The sequence below is a fragment of the Falco punctatus genome, assembly GCF_963210335.1.
Source record: "Falco punctatus genome assembly, chromosome: 3".
NCBI lineage: Eukaryota > Metazoa > Chordata > Aves > Falconiformes > Falconidae > Falco > Falco punctatus.
The window spans coordinates 25965921-25980622 of NC_137582.1; the positions used below are offsets into that span (position 1 = coordinate 25965921).

The 14702-nt window shown below is 36.2% G+C and overlaps 1 protein-coding gene across 10 annotated transcripts in view; it reads right to left on the bottom strand.

Moving 5' to 3' along the window:
• OXR1 (oxidation resistance 1) overlaps positions 1–14702 on the bottom strand; it is a 294879-nt gene that overhangs the window by 55786 nt on the left and 224391 nt on the right. For 8 of the 10 annotated variants that reach the window (XM_080381556.1, XM_080381557.1, XM_080381549.1 and 5 more), the window contains 3 exons: positions 10849–10931; positions 1670–1777; positions 389–508 (listed from right to left, as the gene is read on the bottom strand). In XM_080381556.1, coding sequence (XP_080237682.1) covers positions 389–508; positions 1670–1777; positions 10849–10931 — 311 coding nt within the window. The remainder of the gene's footprint in view (positions 1–388; positions 509–1669; positions 1778–10848; positions 10932–14702) is intronic. The other 2 variants (XM_080381559.1, XM_080381560.1) reach the window with 1 other exon arrangement.

Consider the following 14702-nt stretch of genomic DNA (forward strand, 5'->3'; position numbering starts at 1 on the left):
AAGCAGAGAGAGCCCTTACCTTTTAGCTACTTGAGTATTCTTGCCAATGCATCCTTGCTACAAAAACTATCAAGACTACAAACACATGTTTTAACTAGTTCCGAAAAATAATAAATACAGAAAAACAACAGGAACTAGTATTTAAGACTCCAGCATGTAAGGATAGTATTTTGCTACAAATAAATTGCCTTCAAATCAGTTTTCACACAGAAAACTGTCACTTACAAAGATTAAAAGCTTTTAAAAAGGTACTATTTTATTTTTCAACTCCAAGTGTTGTTAAGTACTTTCTTTCGAAAACAAAAGGACAGTTTAAGAAGAAAGCATAGCATCTGTGACATTTATCTTGTAAGGGAAAATTAATTTCAAGGACAACAGGTATACCTACATTTACTGTAGCCTTGTCAAGCTCTGCTTCAGAAGATGTAGGCGATAGGGGACTTATAGGACTTAGAGAGGGGGAGCTGTCCACACTAGAAATGTAGTCTGGATCAGGAACATACAAAATCTATAAAGAAGATATAATGTAGTTAGAAGTTATGCTTTCAGGTTTACTTTACGTTTCCTACCAGTTCAGGTATATTTGCTATGCTTTCTCAAAATAAGCTATAAAAAAATCATTCCTACTCCCATTAATTTTAACAAAAATTATGAGTTGAGAGAATAACCAACATCACACAAAGTGCTTCTTAATTTTAGCTTTTCAAGTTTTAAAATGTTATCTTGATATAAGATTGATTTCTAGTCATAATAATAGAGGGAAAAGCTCAGACAGAAAGCATTAGAAGTATACAGCATACCAGAGACACCCAATACAGTGTCCAAGGAAGACCTGCCCAATTATTTCTCTTGCTTTTTTCATTTTCCTTATTTAAGGAACCAAGAAAAAGGTTGGGAAACAAAATTCATAGATACAGCTCTTAACACTGAATGTAAGTGGGAAAAAAAAAAATAATCAGCTTAAGTTATTCACCCCTTAAATACATTACTCTGGACATAGGTGGCATTCAAGCTACCTAGACAAAGTTTTGCAACAAACTGAAATAAAACCAGGATTTTTTCAAACAGAGAGCTAATATTGAATGGCAAATTGTTAACACTGTAGCTGGCCTATCACTTGTTCTCAGACGCGGCTTTCAAAGAGAAGTGAAAAGTGAAGGCAAGAGGGAAAGAAAAAGATGGAAGCAATAATGACCTATAAAAAGTGAATGATAGTTCACATACTGCTGCTAGACACAGCAAGTTGTCAGACTGGAATAGAAACATTGTTCAATTTATTACAATAGAATTGCAGGCAGTAGCATGGAGTCAGGAATGTTGTTTGTAAGCTGTACTGTGAATTTGTCTTCTGAGCTAGAGCTGGTAAACAGCCTGCTGTATTTGCAAAGTAACAACTCAGCTTGTAAGCAATTGTTATTATACCATTAAGTAAATTTAGCTTTACAAGTCCTCTGATCTTATGTAAGAGAGACAAGATAGCTTCATTACATGTTCCCTTGTTAGACAGTTATTAAATAGGCACAAGGAATTCACCAACAAGAGAAAAAGTGAAAGTCTTTTACAAAGCCAATAGGAAAACCAGTAAGAGTACTTTAACGCTTTCTCTGGTAGAGATGAGAAACAGAAAAATGTCTTTGTTGGGTAAGTAACATATATAGTGTAATAGTACCTGTCCAGGAACGACTGCTCTGGAGAAAAGCTTATTTAATTGAACCAGTTCATTGGGTGTTGTATCAAATTTCAAGGCAATACTGTTTAAAGTATCTCTTGATTCCACCTGTATCAATTGGGGAGAAAAAGAAAAACAAACCTGTAAGCAGTTAGTTCAAATAGCAGCTTACACATTTTATCATGTGTAGTTTTATCAAGATGTTGATGAACTTTTAAGTCTTTGTATGTTATGATTGCTCAAAAAACCCTAAAGCCCAACTCCCAAAAAAGCATACCTACCCTTAAATACTCATTTATTGCAACCCCATGTAAGGGCAACTGCCTGCCCACTATGTTGCCAGGGGGATGAAGTCTCAGTCACACACTCTGAGCTGAAATTCTGGTCTACAAATTCACTGCTGGGTACCACGAGTCCAATACATGACTGACTAGTTTCACAGAACCCTTCATTCTCCCTCTTCAACCATTCTTCACTTACAGAAAAGCTAAAGCAATGTCTATACGGTAACACACTCTCTTCCCATTGAAATAAGCTTCTGTTAACTTTCAAGTAAAATCCATCACTAAGATAAAAAGCAAAAATACTGAAGCAAAACAGGTCAATGAGTACAACAGCAGATGGAGCATAAGCATTTTGAGTGAGTGATTTCTGAGCAAGGAATTTTCCAAGCCCATTTTCACCACCATCTCCCAAAGTTTATTCAATATGAACAAACAGAAGGTGGCAAAGGAAAAAAAGTTTTATTCACAGTGAGTATTTCAAAATAAAGAATTCATATCAACCACTTAATGGTGAAGAAGATACAAGAAGGGTGTATACAACAAAAAAGAATTTTATTGTGTAATGGCACAGAGCTTCATAAACACTGCATCAGGAAAAAAATCAATCAGCTAAAAGAAGATGAAGCAATATAAGCAAAGCTACAATTGTGTTACTAAACAGGGAGCACAGCTAGAAAAAAAGAATATCCACTGACTCCTGTCTTAAATGTCTTCTCCTTTGTCCCTCTTTCTATATCTGCAGAAGTTATACACCTTCCACTCTATATAAATAGCAAGTATCAAACTAATTATTCACAGGTTTAATTTTCCTTCTATTTTCAGGCTGTTTACTTTAACTTTTCTAGACAATTACAGGAAATAATGCTTTCTCTTCTAAATTCCCTTTTCTTTACTTAATTTTCAAGGGAAAAGTGAGGAAGGGGTTAAAAAGTAAAAGACAAAACCATGTTTTTCTTCATAATGTATGCTCGACACACAACTGTTTTGAGAACGCCAGTGGCTACTATCTCTGCATAACCACTGGGTATCCTCTGCTCCTTCCCTTACTTCCTGAAAAGTATGCAGGAGCACCATGTCATGTATGCCTTGTCAGCTGTTGCTAGACTTAAACGTAGGTATCCTTTACTTCTGCTTGAATGGTTGAACTGGGGCAGAAAAAAAAAAATTGAGAGGAGAGAAAAAAAGAGTCTCTGAGCATCCAAGTTTTAACAGTTTTTGGTACTGGCTGGCTCTGACAGTAGACCTTGACCTTACATAGTCACACAGAAAAAAGGCAGCATTTGGAACCAAGACTGAAATACTGTTTCCATAACCACACTGCAATAGAGGTAAGTGATAAAACATACATTGGACTAGCCTACTTCCAGCCATACTCTATTGTGGACTGTTCCAGTTGAATTGGTATATGCCATATAACTAATAAACATACGTTTTGCTGTCAGTACAATGTAACAAGGCACATTCATTCTTCCTAGGAGTAGCAAATGTTCTGCCAGAGTGGAAGAATATGTACCAACAGGTCATAGTGTTAGTTAGTATTGGGTAATTAAATATTTAGTATTTTAACACATTTTATTTGCATTGCAAGAATAGCTGGCAAATGGCATTCTTATTGGCTGCAAAACAAAAACAGCATACAAAAAGTTAAGTAACTGCTCTACAAAAATGCATTCCTGCTTAAACATTCCTAAACTTAACACTGAACAGAACATTCACCCGAAAAGCATATAAGAAAAGAAATGCTTTCTCTTTATTAACGTTTTTCAAATTTATGTCATGTTAGGGAACACATGTTGACAGTACAGGAATAACAAAAGTGTAACTGACAGATACAAAGAAGAAAGCTATATTCTTTAAATAGAGAAGAAGGTTGTCCTGCAGGAAAAAGTGCTACAAGTCTAATGTACTTTGAAGGCAGTTACAGTTCAACAGATAAAAGCAGAGCCATAACTGGAATACTAACGTAATTAAGAGTCACAATTAAGAGTTTAAGAATTCCTTTCCATACAGAATTCATTATAATTTTATAAAGGTGCATTTGTCAACCTAGATTCACTGAAGAAAAAAAAACAAAACAAAAAAACAGATAAGTATTGCTAAACAAATGGCAATTAATGATTTTTACCAAGTTTCCAATTTGTTATGACAACTCTTTCTATAGCATGCCATTAAGTTAACAAAATGGCAAACACCTCTATAATACAACTCCATAATATAATAAAAAAATACTCTCTACTAGTATTTCAGGTATGAAAGACTGTATTGTAATACATCTTAGTAATTCAGTACTGTACTATCACACAGATATGCAAAAAATAAGAATGTTCTCATATACCGCTTCTAATTGATACTAAAGCAGAAATTGGAATAGGACCCTAACCTGACTAGATATGTACTACTTGTTGAACAGATAACAAACTGACAACCAAATCAAGGAACAGTAGCGTTCCCATCAGAAGCTCTACATAATACAGAAAGATTGCTAAAACAAACCGTAAAGTGAGAATCAAAAGCTTTCACTAATTCAAAAGTCCTCCCAACATTTATGTGAGAGAAAATAACTGCTGCTAGGTAGATATTCCTTAGGTATCACTTAAGGATTGAAACATTTGAGATTTTAAACTTATAATATGAAATTAATTAAAAGCATCCAATTAAAAAACCCACAAAACTTAAGCCTCTTAAGAGTGCATTCACTCTTTTCATCCTGCAGAAATAAAACCACCTGGTGAGATCCCTTGGCAACTAAAAGGTTTATCTCACAAATCGTGAACACAAGAATAGCAAATATAAGCTTCCTTTTCTTATTTGGCTGTAAAGTTTACACAGGCGAATCTCCACACTACACAGGATTTCAGAGACCAACACTGATACCTTCTTAAAACAAAGAAACTGTTAATGAAATAAAGACTTCCTGAAGTAGCTCCCTATATTCAAAGGCTTATTTTCCAATTCTCAGGCTTTCTACTATTTCAAACAATAGAATCTGAACAGCCAAAAGCTGCAAGAATAACTGTGGAAAGCGTAGTTTAAGAACTAACACATTAAAAACGCACTACCACATACCACAGCCATGCTCCAGGTTTTCCAATCATTTTCCCCCCCCCATCAATTCAATGCTAGAGGGGAGGGCAAAAAGTCATTCCATGTCTCCCAGAAAGCAAACTTTCTATACATTTATGCATGTAGCTATTTAAGTGTTATTCTGAATATTAAGAATTTTATATAAACATTTGGATATTAAGACACTATGCTGAATCTTTACAGGAAAATGTGCCCTTTTGAGGAGAAAGGGAGATGATTAACAAGTGATTGCCTTGTTTCATTATTTTAACGTAACAGCAAGTTTTGTTCCAATACAAGTAAACTTCAAAAACAACCACTAGACACGTGAAAATACTATTTTATTCCCTGAAACAATCTGAAATGGACTCGAGCATGCCAGCTGGTGCCTTGAAATAGTTCAATATACATCATGCATTGGCTTTTCCTTCTTCAGTATACTGACTGGAGTATAAAGATTGAAAGACATTGATTAATGAAAAAAGAAAACATGAATTGTATATTCAGGACTGTGTTAAACTTAACACACACAAACTCTACTTTGTACAACTTTTGTTGAAAAAGAGCTTCTTAAAATATAAATAGCTTTCCTATATTCAGTTGCAAAAACCTCTTGTCATCAACTTTTACATAGAAATATGACACATAAGACATTATTACCTAGTTACTTCTACTTTATATACTCACATATGCATACAGATAAGTCTAAAATTCCAAGTTACCTAAAATCAAGTTTTACAGTATGACTAGATACAGAAAGAGCCACGAGTCATACCTTCCATCTTCATCTTCCAATAAAATCCCAAATCAGAACACTCTCTTCAAATCATTGTGTCCCCATTTGATCAGAGGTGCATCCCATTACCCATTTCCCATTTATGGAGCACTACTTGTATACCCATGCTTGCCAGGTGTGCTTGTGTGCACCTGTAGACAAATAGCTTCTGAGTTACCACCAACTATGGTTCAAACTGCCTTCATTTCTGTCAGATTAGCAGCTAGCAAAGTTTTTTTTAAATTTTATTTAACACTGTTGTGGTAGCTACTCACTCACTCCCCCCTACCTGAGTGGGATAGGGGAGAGAATTGATGGGGGGGGGGGGGGGGGGGGGGAGGGGGAGCAACAACCTAAAAATTTGTGAGTCGAGATAAAGACAGTTTAATAGAGCAGAAAAGGAAGTGGAAATACTATTATTAATAATAAGGAATTAGAATATACAAGCAATATACAATGCAATTGCTCACCACACACCAATCAATGCCTCATCAGTTCCTGAGCAGAACTCCCTTTCCCTCTAGTTTATATACTGAGCATGACATCATACGGTATGGAATATCCCTTTGGTTAGCTGGGGTCAGCTGTCCCAGCTGTGTCTCTGCCCAGCTTCTCATCTAGCCTCAGCCTACTTACTGGTGGGGTGGTGTGTGAAGCTGAAAAGTCCTTGACTTAGTATAAACACTGCTTAGCAACAACTAAAAAACATCAGTATGTTCTCAACGTTATTCTCATGTTAAATCCAGAACACAGCACTCTACCCGGGACTAGGAAGAAAAATTAACTCTACCTCAGCTGAAACCAGGACAAAACCCAATTTCTCTATTGATATTTTAACGAACTTCACTGTCACTGCATCTCAACAACTGGAGTTCACTCATTCTTCCACTAAAAATTATACTTTGAATACATATGAATCAGAGTGTACAAAGGGTTGTTTGTTGGGTTTTTTTGTTTGTTTTGGTGGTTTGGGTTTTGTTTTTTTTTTAAAGTATTTCAGGACTAGTTGTCCAAGAACCAGAACACAATAAAGCAACAGGTAAAAGTACTGAAAGCAACTAACAAAATTAAAGAGATGAGAAGACTAGGAGGAGAGGTGAAAATAAAGGGGAGAAGACAACACAACAATTTTGGTGTTGTACCCAACCCTTTAGAAATATCAGATTATGACTACATTACCTAATTGTTAATAGATCCGATTTCTACAATATGCAACGCCAGGAAAACAGAACTTGTAAATAACATAAAAGCAACTTCAAAAATAATTTTAAAATTAGGTAAAAGATACAACAGCAATCTGTTGTCATCTTTATTTATATGTCATAAAGATGATAAGCAATGTCATCATTATGATTCACATTTTCTAAATTCCTCAAAATTGGGAAAGAGACTATGACACTGGCCTGCTCAAAGAAAAATGTGTCAGACAAGAACACAAATCCTGGTTTTGAAATAGAAGCACCAAGGAAAAAGTGAAAACTCTTCAGTGTTTAGTCATCTATAAACAGCACATAAAGGCCTACAATGGCAATAAAACTAGCTGCACCAGAAAAGAGAAAAAACCTTTACCGCTCTCTATCCAAGCTACCCCACGTCTGAAAGTGAAATCCACAGTAATTCTAGAAAAGTATTAGTAGCTACTCACCATTTGTCTACTCTCAAAACACGTATGTTCAGCAAGTCCTTTAAACAAGAAATTCTAAGTATTTATGGGGGTTCAAAGTCTAACAAAAGATGTCATCTGTTTGATGGTCACCACAAAAACATTTGGCACCCATACCCCTTGAGCTAAGAAAGGATCAAAACCTCCTCCTTGTTTTACCTTAGAAACCTGACTTCAAGAAGCCTCTGTAGTTTTGTTCTCAGTATATCTAACTGGTTTCTAACTAAAACAACAACAAAAAGAAGTCTAGACCCAGTTTCTAGATGCTGGACTTGCCACTAAATAACCAGGAAAAGATCACATGCAGGAGGACTGGCTTAGAACTCTGCCTTAAGACTCTGGTCTCCTATAGGCTTCTGTGACCTTCATTAATTATCAGGCTTTTCTCATGATCTGGACAACATACTCAGTGTATTAGGTGCTTATCTGCTATTTCAGACTGTGTTCTTCTCCTTCAGTCCCCAGAGAGTTAAAGGGGAGCAAGTAGGAAAGGGAAGTCTTACAGTGGAGTCTCCAGCACTGATAAAGCAGATCATCTGCCTCCACTGTTCGACTTGTAATAGATTTTTTTTTTTTAAATAAAAGTGCTTTTCCTGTGTAATCCATTGCACTTGAGAAAAAAACCTCTGTAAATAGCCAGAATTATTTCCTTCTCCTCCTCAAAAGAAAGAGGGTTTAGAAGGCTTTTGTTGAAGTCACAGAACTGCTAGCATACTATTGTCATTGGTGATTAGTAGCCAGCACTGGTTATGCTCCTTTATTTATCTGTAGTTGGCTCCTCTAACACCTGTAGGCAGACAGTGGTTGTGTTTGTACAACATGTTAACACAAAATACTTCTAATGTAGTGTTAATATAATAAAGTTATGAGAAATAAGCAACATAAAACCGCTATTTTCACAACACAAAAAGGATTAGAGAAAGTTCTAACTACTGAAAATAATTCACCTCATCTGTTTTGCTCTACTGGTCCTTAGCGCCTGTTCACATGCATCAGCTTTGCATAGTAGGGGAAAACAATTGGCTTAAAGCACCAGCTGAATTCTGAAGTTACAGGTATCAATTTGGATCTAATCTGTTGATTGACATTCAGAAAAGTAGAAACTAGATTAACTTAAAAAAATAATCTATTTACTAACTAACCAGTAACAGGGAAAATAAACCAAACTTTTCTGTAACATTTAGGGGCAGCTGAGGACTTGCTTCTTTCAGCTAGTACCACATCTGTAGACATCTCACTGGTGTTACATACAGAACAGCAGTTCCAAGATTTTATGCACTGGGAATGTTAGATTAAAATCTTTAACGGCTTTTTGGCTTTAGCTTTGAAGAAAAATTATGTTTTATTGTTTATTTTCCCCCAGAATATTTATTTTTATGTATTTTAAAAGAAAATCTGGTGGGGAAGTCTGTTTCAAATTAAAAATCCCTAGCCTGTATCAGTGTGACTACATCTTACGACAAACTTCAAGAATACAAATAAGCCCTTCCCTCCTAAAACCACATAGACACTGGAAAAACAAACACATTACATTAGTATTAAGAAAAGGCAAAAAAACCCACTAACTTTTTAACAATATTGGGTGGGGGAAGGTCCGGTTTCTGCCTTTGCCCTTCTACTACTTCTCAAAGCAGCAACACATGCAGACATATAAATACATACATGTGTGTTGCTGCTTTGAGTAGTAAGATGAAGGTAGAAACCAACATAAGTAAGTTCATCTTTCCACAAGGAATGAAGTTTAAATAATAACGGTAGCAAATTATCACAATAGTTGCCAGACCTCTCTTATACATATAGCAAACATAACTTCAGTTCCTAAGGGTTGCATCTGTGTATTTTATCAAAACATATGTGTACAACACAATCAAAAGTAACACCAAGTTTTCAGAGCTTCAGTGCTTCATGAGTTAATTGTACAGCAAGACCAGACAGAATACAGCATTTATGAAGCTGAAATACACCATGTTCCATACGTGCAACAGGCTCCTTTATAAGTTGGACTAAGTTTAATGACAAAAAGTCTTTGATTCTTGTGAATCGTCTTTCTGACTCACAAGGAAGTGATGCATATTTCAGTATGTATTAAGAAAGTTATTTTTGCAACTAAACCCCCACCTACTGGAGCACAAAAACCTGCAAAAGTACATGACAACTTGGCACAAACATACTGATTTAATAAAGGAAAGCTTGATGCTTTAGCTCTGCCTGCAATCTTACATAAAAAGGTAAATGCATGCACATGGTGGCAAGAGACAAGTGAAAGGATTTACTGACTGAAGGGGAACCCCAGATTTACAGTCCCATTGAGCATTTTTTCTTATTATTTCAGGCAAAATGGGGTTAATGTAATAGAACCAGTCACATTTACTTTACCACTCTTCAGCTGCTGGAACCTAAGCTGCAGAAATTTATTATTATATTTTTTAATTTCAACTTCAAGGAAGTCTTTAGTATAGGCTAGAATTATATTCAAATTCCCAATATAAGCCACACTAATGAACTCCTCATTCCAACACACACATCCTCTGCATCTCTCCAAATGACTATCAGCCTTCTCAGTAGTTAAGCTATATCACAGCTTGGCTTAATTTAACATTAAGTCTCCCCCATATCTCTTGTTTTTGGAATAAGAAAATATCAAGAGGTCAATTAAAGACTTCATAAAAAGAAGTTCTCATTTTTATTTTATCATGTCTGGCTTAAAGCATTCAAAGATAACTGACAGAATTTCTGTTTTAACATCAACCCTATAAGCATTATTTATAGGCTTAATTATATTTCCAGTATATAACACAAGACAGATACTTCCCACTTCAGTCTCCCTTAGTAACCACAAATGTGAAAAGCTGACTGCAGCACAGTTTGAGGGTCATTTCAAGAACAGAACAGGCAGAGAAAGGCTCCATTTTCAGACACTGCTGCAGAAACAGATCTCTACATTAAAAGGTAATAGATCTATGAAAATTAGGAGAACACCAGAAGGTCAGTATCAGGATAAAACTTCTCCCCCAGTTTCATTCTGTTTATTTCTCCTGATGTCAACAGTTCATTAATAATGCTGAAAGCAGGGAACTTGCACATGATTTTATTATAATTAACATTATTTACTGTTTCTAACTAGCTGCCCAAAAGTGAACAGGTCAGATTTGTTAGTTTGTGGGGCTTTAAGAAAAAACCCTTAAATTTAACAAAACCAACAAAACCAAACAACCAGCATTACTGAAGTACTACTAGCTAATTCCTGATTTAATTCCTGTCAAAATAGCTGTCAGATACACAGAATTCTAAGATTAAAGATAATGTAAATTTGTGTTTTGCTTATATTTTGTAATGATACTTTAAGTCTGCACTTGCTATGTAATGACATTCTAACAATAAAGCAGTAACTTACAGAATATTCAATAGTCCCTTTAGGCTTTTGAAAAGACATTCGTCGCCCATCTTTCTTGTCTGGGGTCTTCTTCTGGCCAGTGTCTGAAAAAAATTGAGGCAACGTGCGTGTTAAATTCATTCTTCTCTCTCAGTACTGTCACAGGCTGCTGACTACTGCCCCGTGGGCAGACATTCAATTCACCAGTTACACAGCTTGCTCCTGGTGCCTCTGTCTAACAGACAACCAGCTGCTAGAATAGGGACATCATTCGTCTGCAATGCTTTACGAATTTGACCAATATGAACCACCGATAACTGGGAATCAACTAACTGCTTAAGTACCTGCTGCTATCCAGGAAGCTATTAATGAAGGAAGACTAAATAGGAGATTGACTCCATCAGGCAAGCAATACTTTGTAACTACTGAGTTTAATTGGGTTTTGTATCATATCCAGTCTGCTTTCATCTAAAGGGCAGATGATCTAGAGTTCCTGTATGTTTGATCTAATCAGCTGGGATTTTTTGTCACTGTTTGGTAAGTACAGAGTATTTATAGCTTTATTATAAACCAAAGAGCATTAGTGTTTACCATCACAATTATCCTGTCTGTAGCAAACACATACAGCCTGTACATAAACAATAAAGATTCTAAATAACACAAGTTAAGAAGTGTTCTTTTTATTGGGACACTACTTTGATGACCTCCATTTCATAGGTCAAACCAACAATTTGTGCCTAAGTATACCCTACTTTTTTTACACTAATTGACTTAACATTTATTACAAATGCAACAGTGTACTTCCTGTTGAATCATGTAAGCATTGAATTCTACATCTCTAGAAAAGTGGTTTAACATATCAATTTATATACACACATATTTTTGAGATTAATCTCTTAAATTAGGTCTCTGTCACAAGGTCTCCACCTTCAACAGTTAAACAACTGCTGCTAAGGTGCCCAAAATACTTATGTGGATGAGATTTTCTTGCTATAGTAGTATTGGTTATATTCCCATTTTGATACATTCAAATTTCTGTTACCACAAACTGAATACATTTAGTCAAATATTTCAAACCAAACTGAATAGAAGAAACAAATCTTACAAAGTATATTTAAAAAAAAAATAGTATAGCTAGATTGACAATAGAAAACGTACTGTATGTCTATTTAAGCTTCACCTTAGGTATTAAGGAAACCTGCTATAAATTGACAGCAACTTCTGTGCATTATTATTTTTAACTAGTATCCCCACTGCAACACTTGAAGAGATTAAGCAAATACTTGCATGAATTTTATGTACCCCCTCCCAAATTTCCACATGGATAGCTGAAACTTATCAAGGTATGAAAGGGAAAAAAAACCCAACACAAACTACACAGGAAGTTCTGCAGTGCCAAAAAAAAAAAAAAAAAAAAAAGAAAACAGAACACACAAAATCCACCACAAAAAACCTCAGCAAACATTTTACATTTGCTATATAGGGCAAGGTACAGAGGACAACAGCAAAAGTGATTTCTAGCTCATTCAACATAAGAAGTCTTCTGGGGTATAATCAGGAAATAAACATTGGACTAATTTTTTTTATATATTGTAATGAAGTCTGAGAGGGAATGTTCCCACACCTACAAGAAAAACTGATCTATAGATGACACTAATTATACCAAGTTTTTTATAGCTATAAATGACAGTCAAGACTAAGCCTAATTTAAAAATCTTTTTAGAAATTCTGAAAATCTAGACACTGTAATTCTACATCCTGCTATCTTCAGCCAATACATTAAAAGATATTTCTTCCCTTATTTACCAATAGCAGTTTTTAAAAAGTTACCTAAAGCAGCCTTTATTTCTGATTATATTAATATTTTTTAAAAGACGCTACAAATGTCTCTAGGAGAAAGTAAGCCAACTCAGTAACAAATAAAATACACTAGAAGTTTGTGTGCAGACTTAATAGTAGCCAACATTCTCCTTTTCCAGGTCAAGTATTTTGTTACCGAAGTTTCTACCTGACCTTGCAACACAACAGGTGCATTCTCAGCAAGACACTGAAAAACTGCAACAGCTGCTTGACTGTAGCTGTTACAAACTTTTTAGCCCATATCACAAGCTTTGCCAGTAGCCTAATCACTTTCAACAGCAGTCTGGTTCAAATACTCCTAACCGGAAGTCAAAGGATGCAGCTGAAGGAAGACTGATCTCAACCAGGATCCCATAAATGCCTTAATAATCTATAGATGGAGCACCCTACTGCAGAACAAGCATCTTCTTCTACTCCCCACTCCCCCCATCAGAGAGAAATAAAGCTGCCCCATACCACAAATGTATATACACACTCCATTTGTATAGCCCAATGTCATTTGCAGGTTTTTTCGTTCCTAACCCAAATTTAAGTTTCCTTTTTCTTCTTACTAGTTCATGTTTGAGTGTCTAAAGACTTTGCAGACAGGTGCTGCTCAAGAGGTCAAGATTAGCTTATCTTCTTCCTCTAAAGTAACTGAACAGTAAAATAATTCTTGCGCAAATAACTACTTCTGTTCCTTATGTCAAAAATAAAGAAAAGTTATTTGTTCTTCAGGGCAGAAGGCCCTGCTGGTTTAGACTTCAGAATACTCTGGTAACTTTAGGAAAGTAATAGCAGCCAAGGAGTAGGGGCAGGAAAGGATAGTCTCTGTTGGAGGCACCCTGGAGGAAAGCAGATGCCAGGAGAACTCCTAGCACAAATTCCCCACAGATATAACATGATCTGCAATTTTCCATTTATTTTTTTTTTTAAATGTCACCCCCTCCCATACCCAAGACAGTAATCCCTACTCTCCCCATCAGTGCCACTTTCATTCCTTCTCTCTGTGTCAGTGGTATTTCCCCCTCACTATATGGATACAGGGCTAAAGTGTTTCTAACGTGCTGTGACCCAAGTCCCCCAAGTCACGAAGAGATGGAGGCAGGCAGTGCTGAGCTACCCGTGCACTGACTACCCAGCTGGCCAAGCACCACTATCCAAATCCACAACTCTGCCCACAGCCTGAGTGCTTGAGCTGTCCATACAGAGCTGAAAATTTCATCTGTCTCAGAAACAAAACTAGAAGATACTTAAATTGTAAAAATAGGTCAGAGTAGCACAGACACGAATTCAACCCCCCTGATGGCATACTGCAAAGCCTCAAACTCTCTCTTGCTGAACAAGCAGGCTACTTTTGAGAGGGAAGTAAATGCATCTTTCAGCCATCCTTGTGCTTGTAGTATTCTAGGAAGCATGTGAAAGTGGAAACAACTGCCAGCATAGGATGCAGTAGTCTGAAAAGACCTCAGCATCAATGAAACTCAGGCTTATCCTTCTGTTTTACTTCTTTTCCTGATACACGAGCTCATCTTGTGAGGCTGTACACAATCATCTTATCTGACAGCAGTGAGCTGGCCAGACTACCAAAGGCTGATGTTCTCAGACCATAGGTATAAGAAAAACCTGACACCACCAACCACACAGCCTCAAGAGTCAACAGTAATTTGTTTAACAAGAGGATCTGTAGTGCTGGGTTATCATGTCTCCAGCCATGCTAGTTTAGACAGAAATAAGACCACACCTTTTGTAACATCAGGGTTGACGCTTTAATTCTGAACTCCCTTTTTACAGGATCAGGCCTCTGCAACAGCTTCAAACAATTAAGTGAAGTAGTACTTGACAGATCCACAAATGACAAGAAAATGTTTCAACTGTCTAGTATTTAAAAACTAGAACTATAAAGATAGAAAAGGTGGTGTTCAGACTGAGTATTGGTCTGGTGTCATTTTGAACATGTGCATAGGAAAGCTTATGTAAGAATGGTTACATATGATCATCAACATAACCAGAGGGAGGACTTGCTATGCCAACAT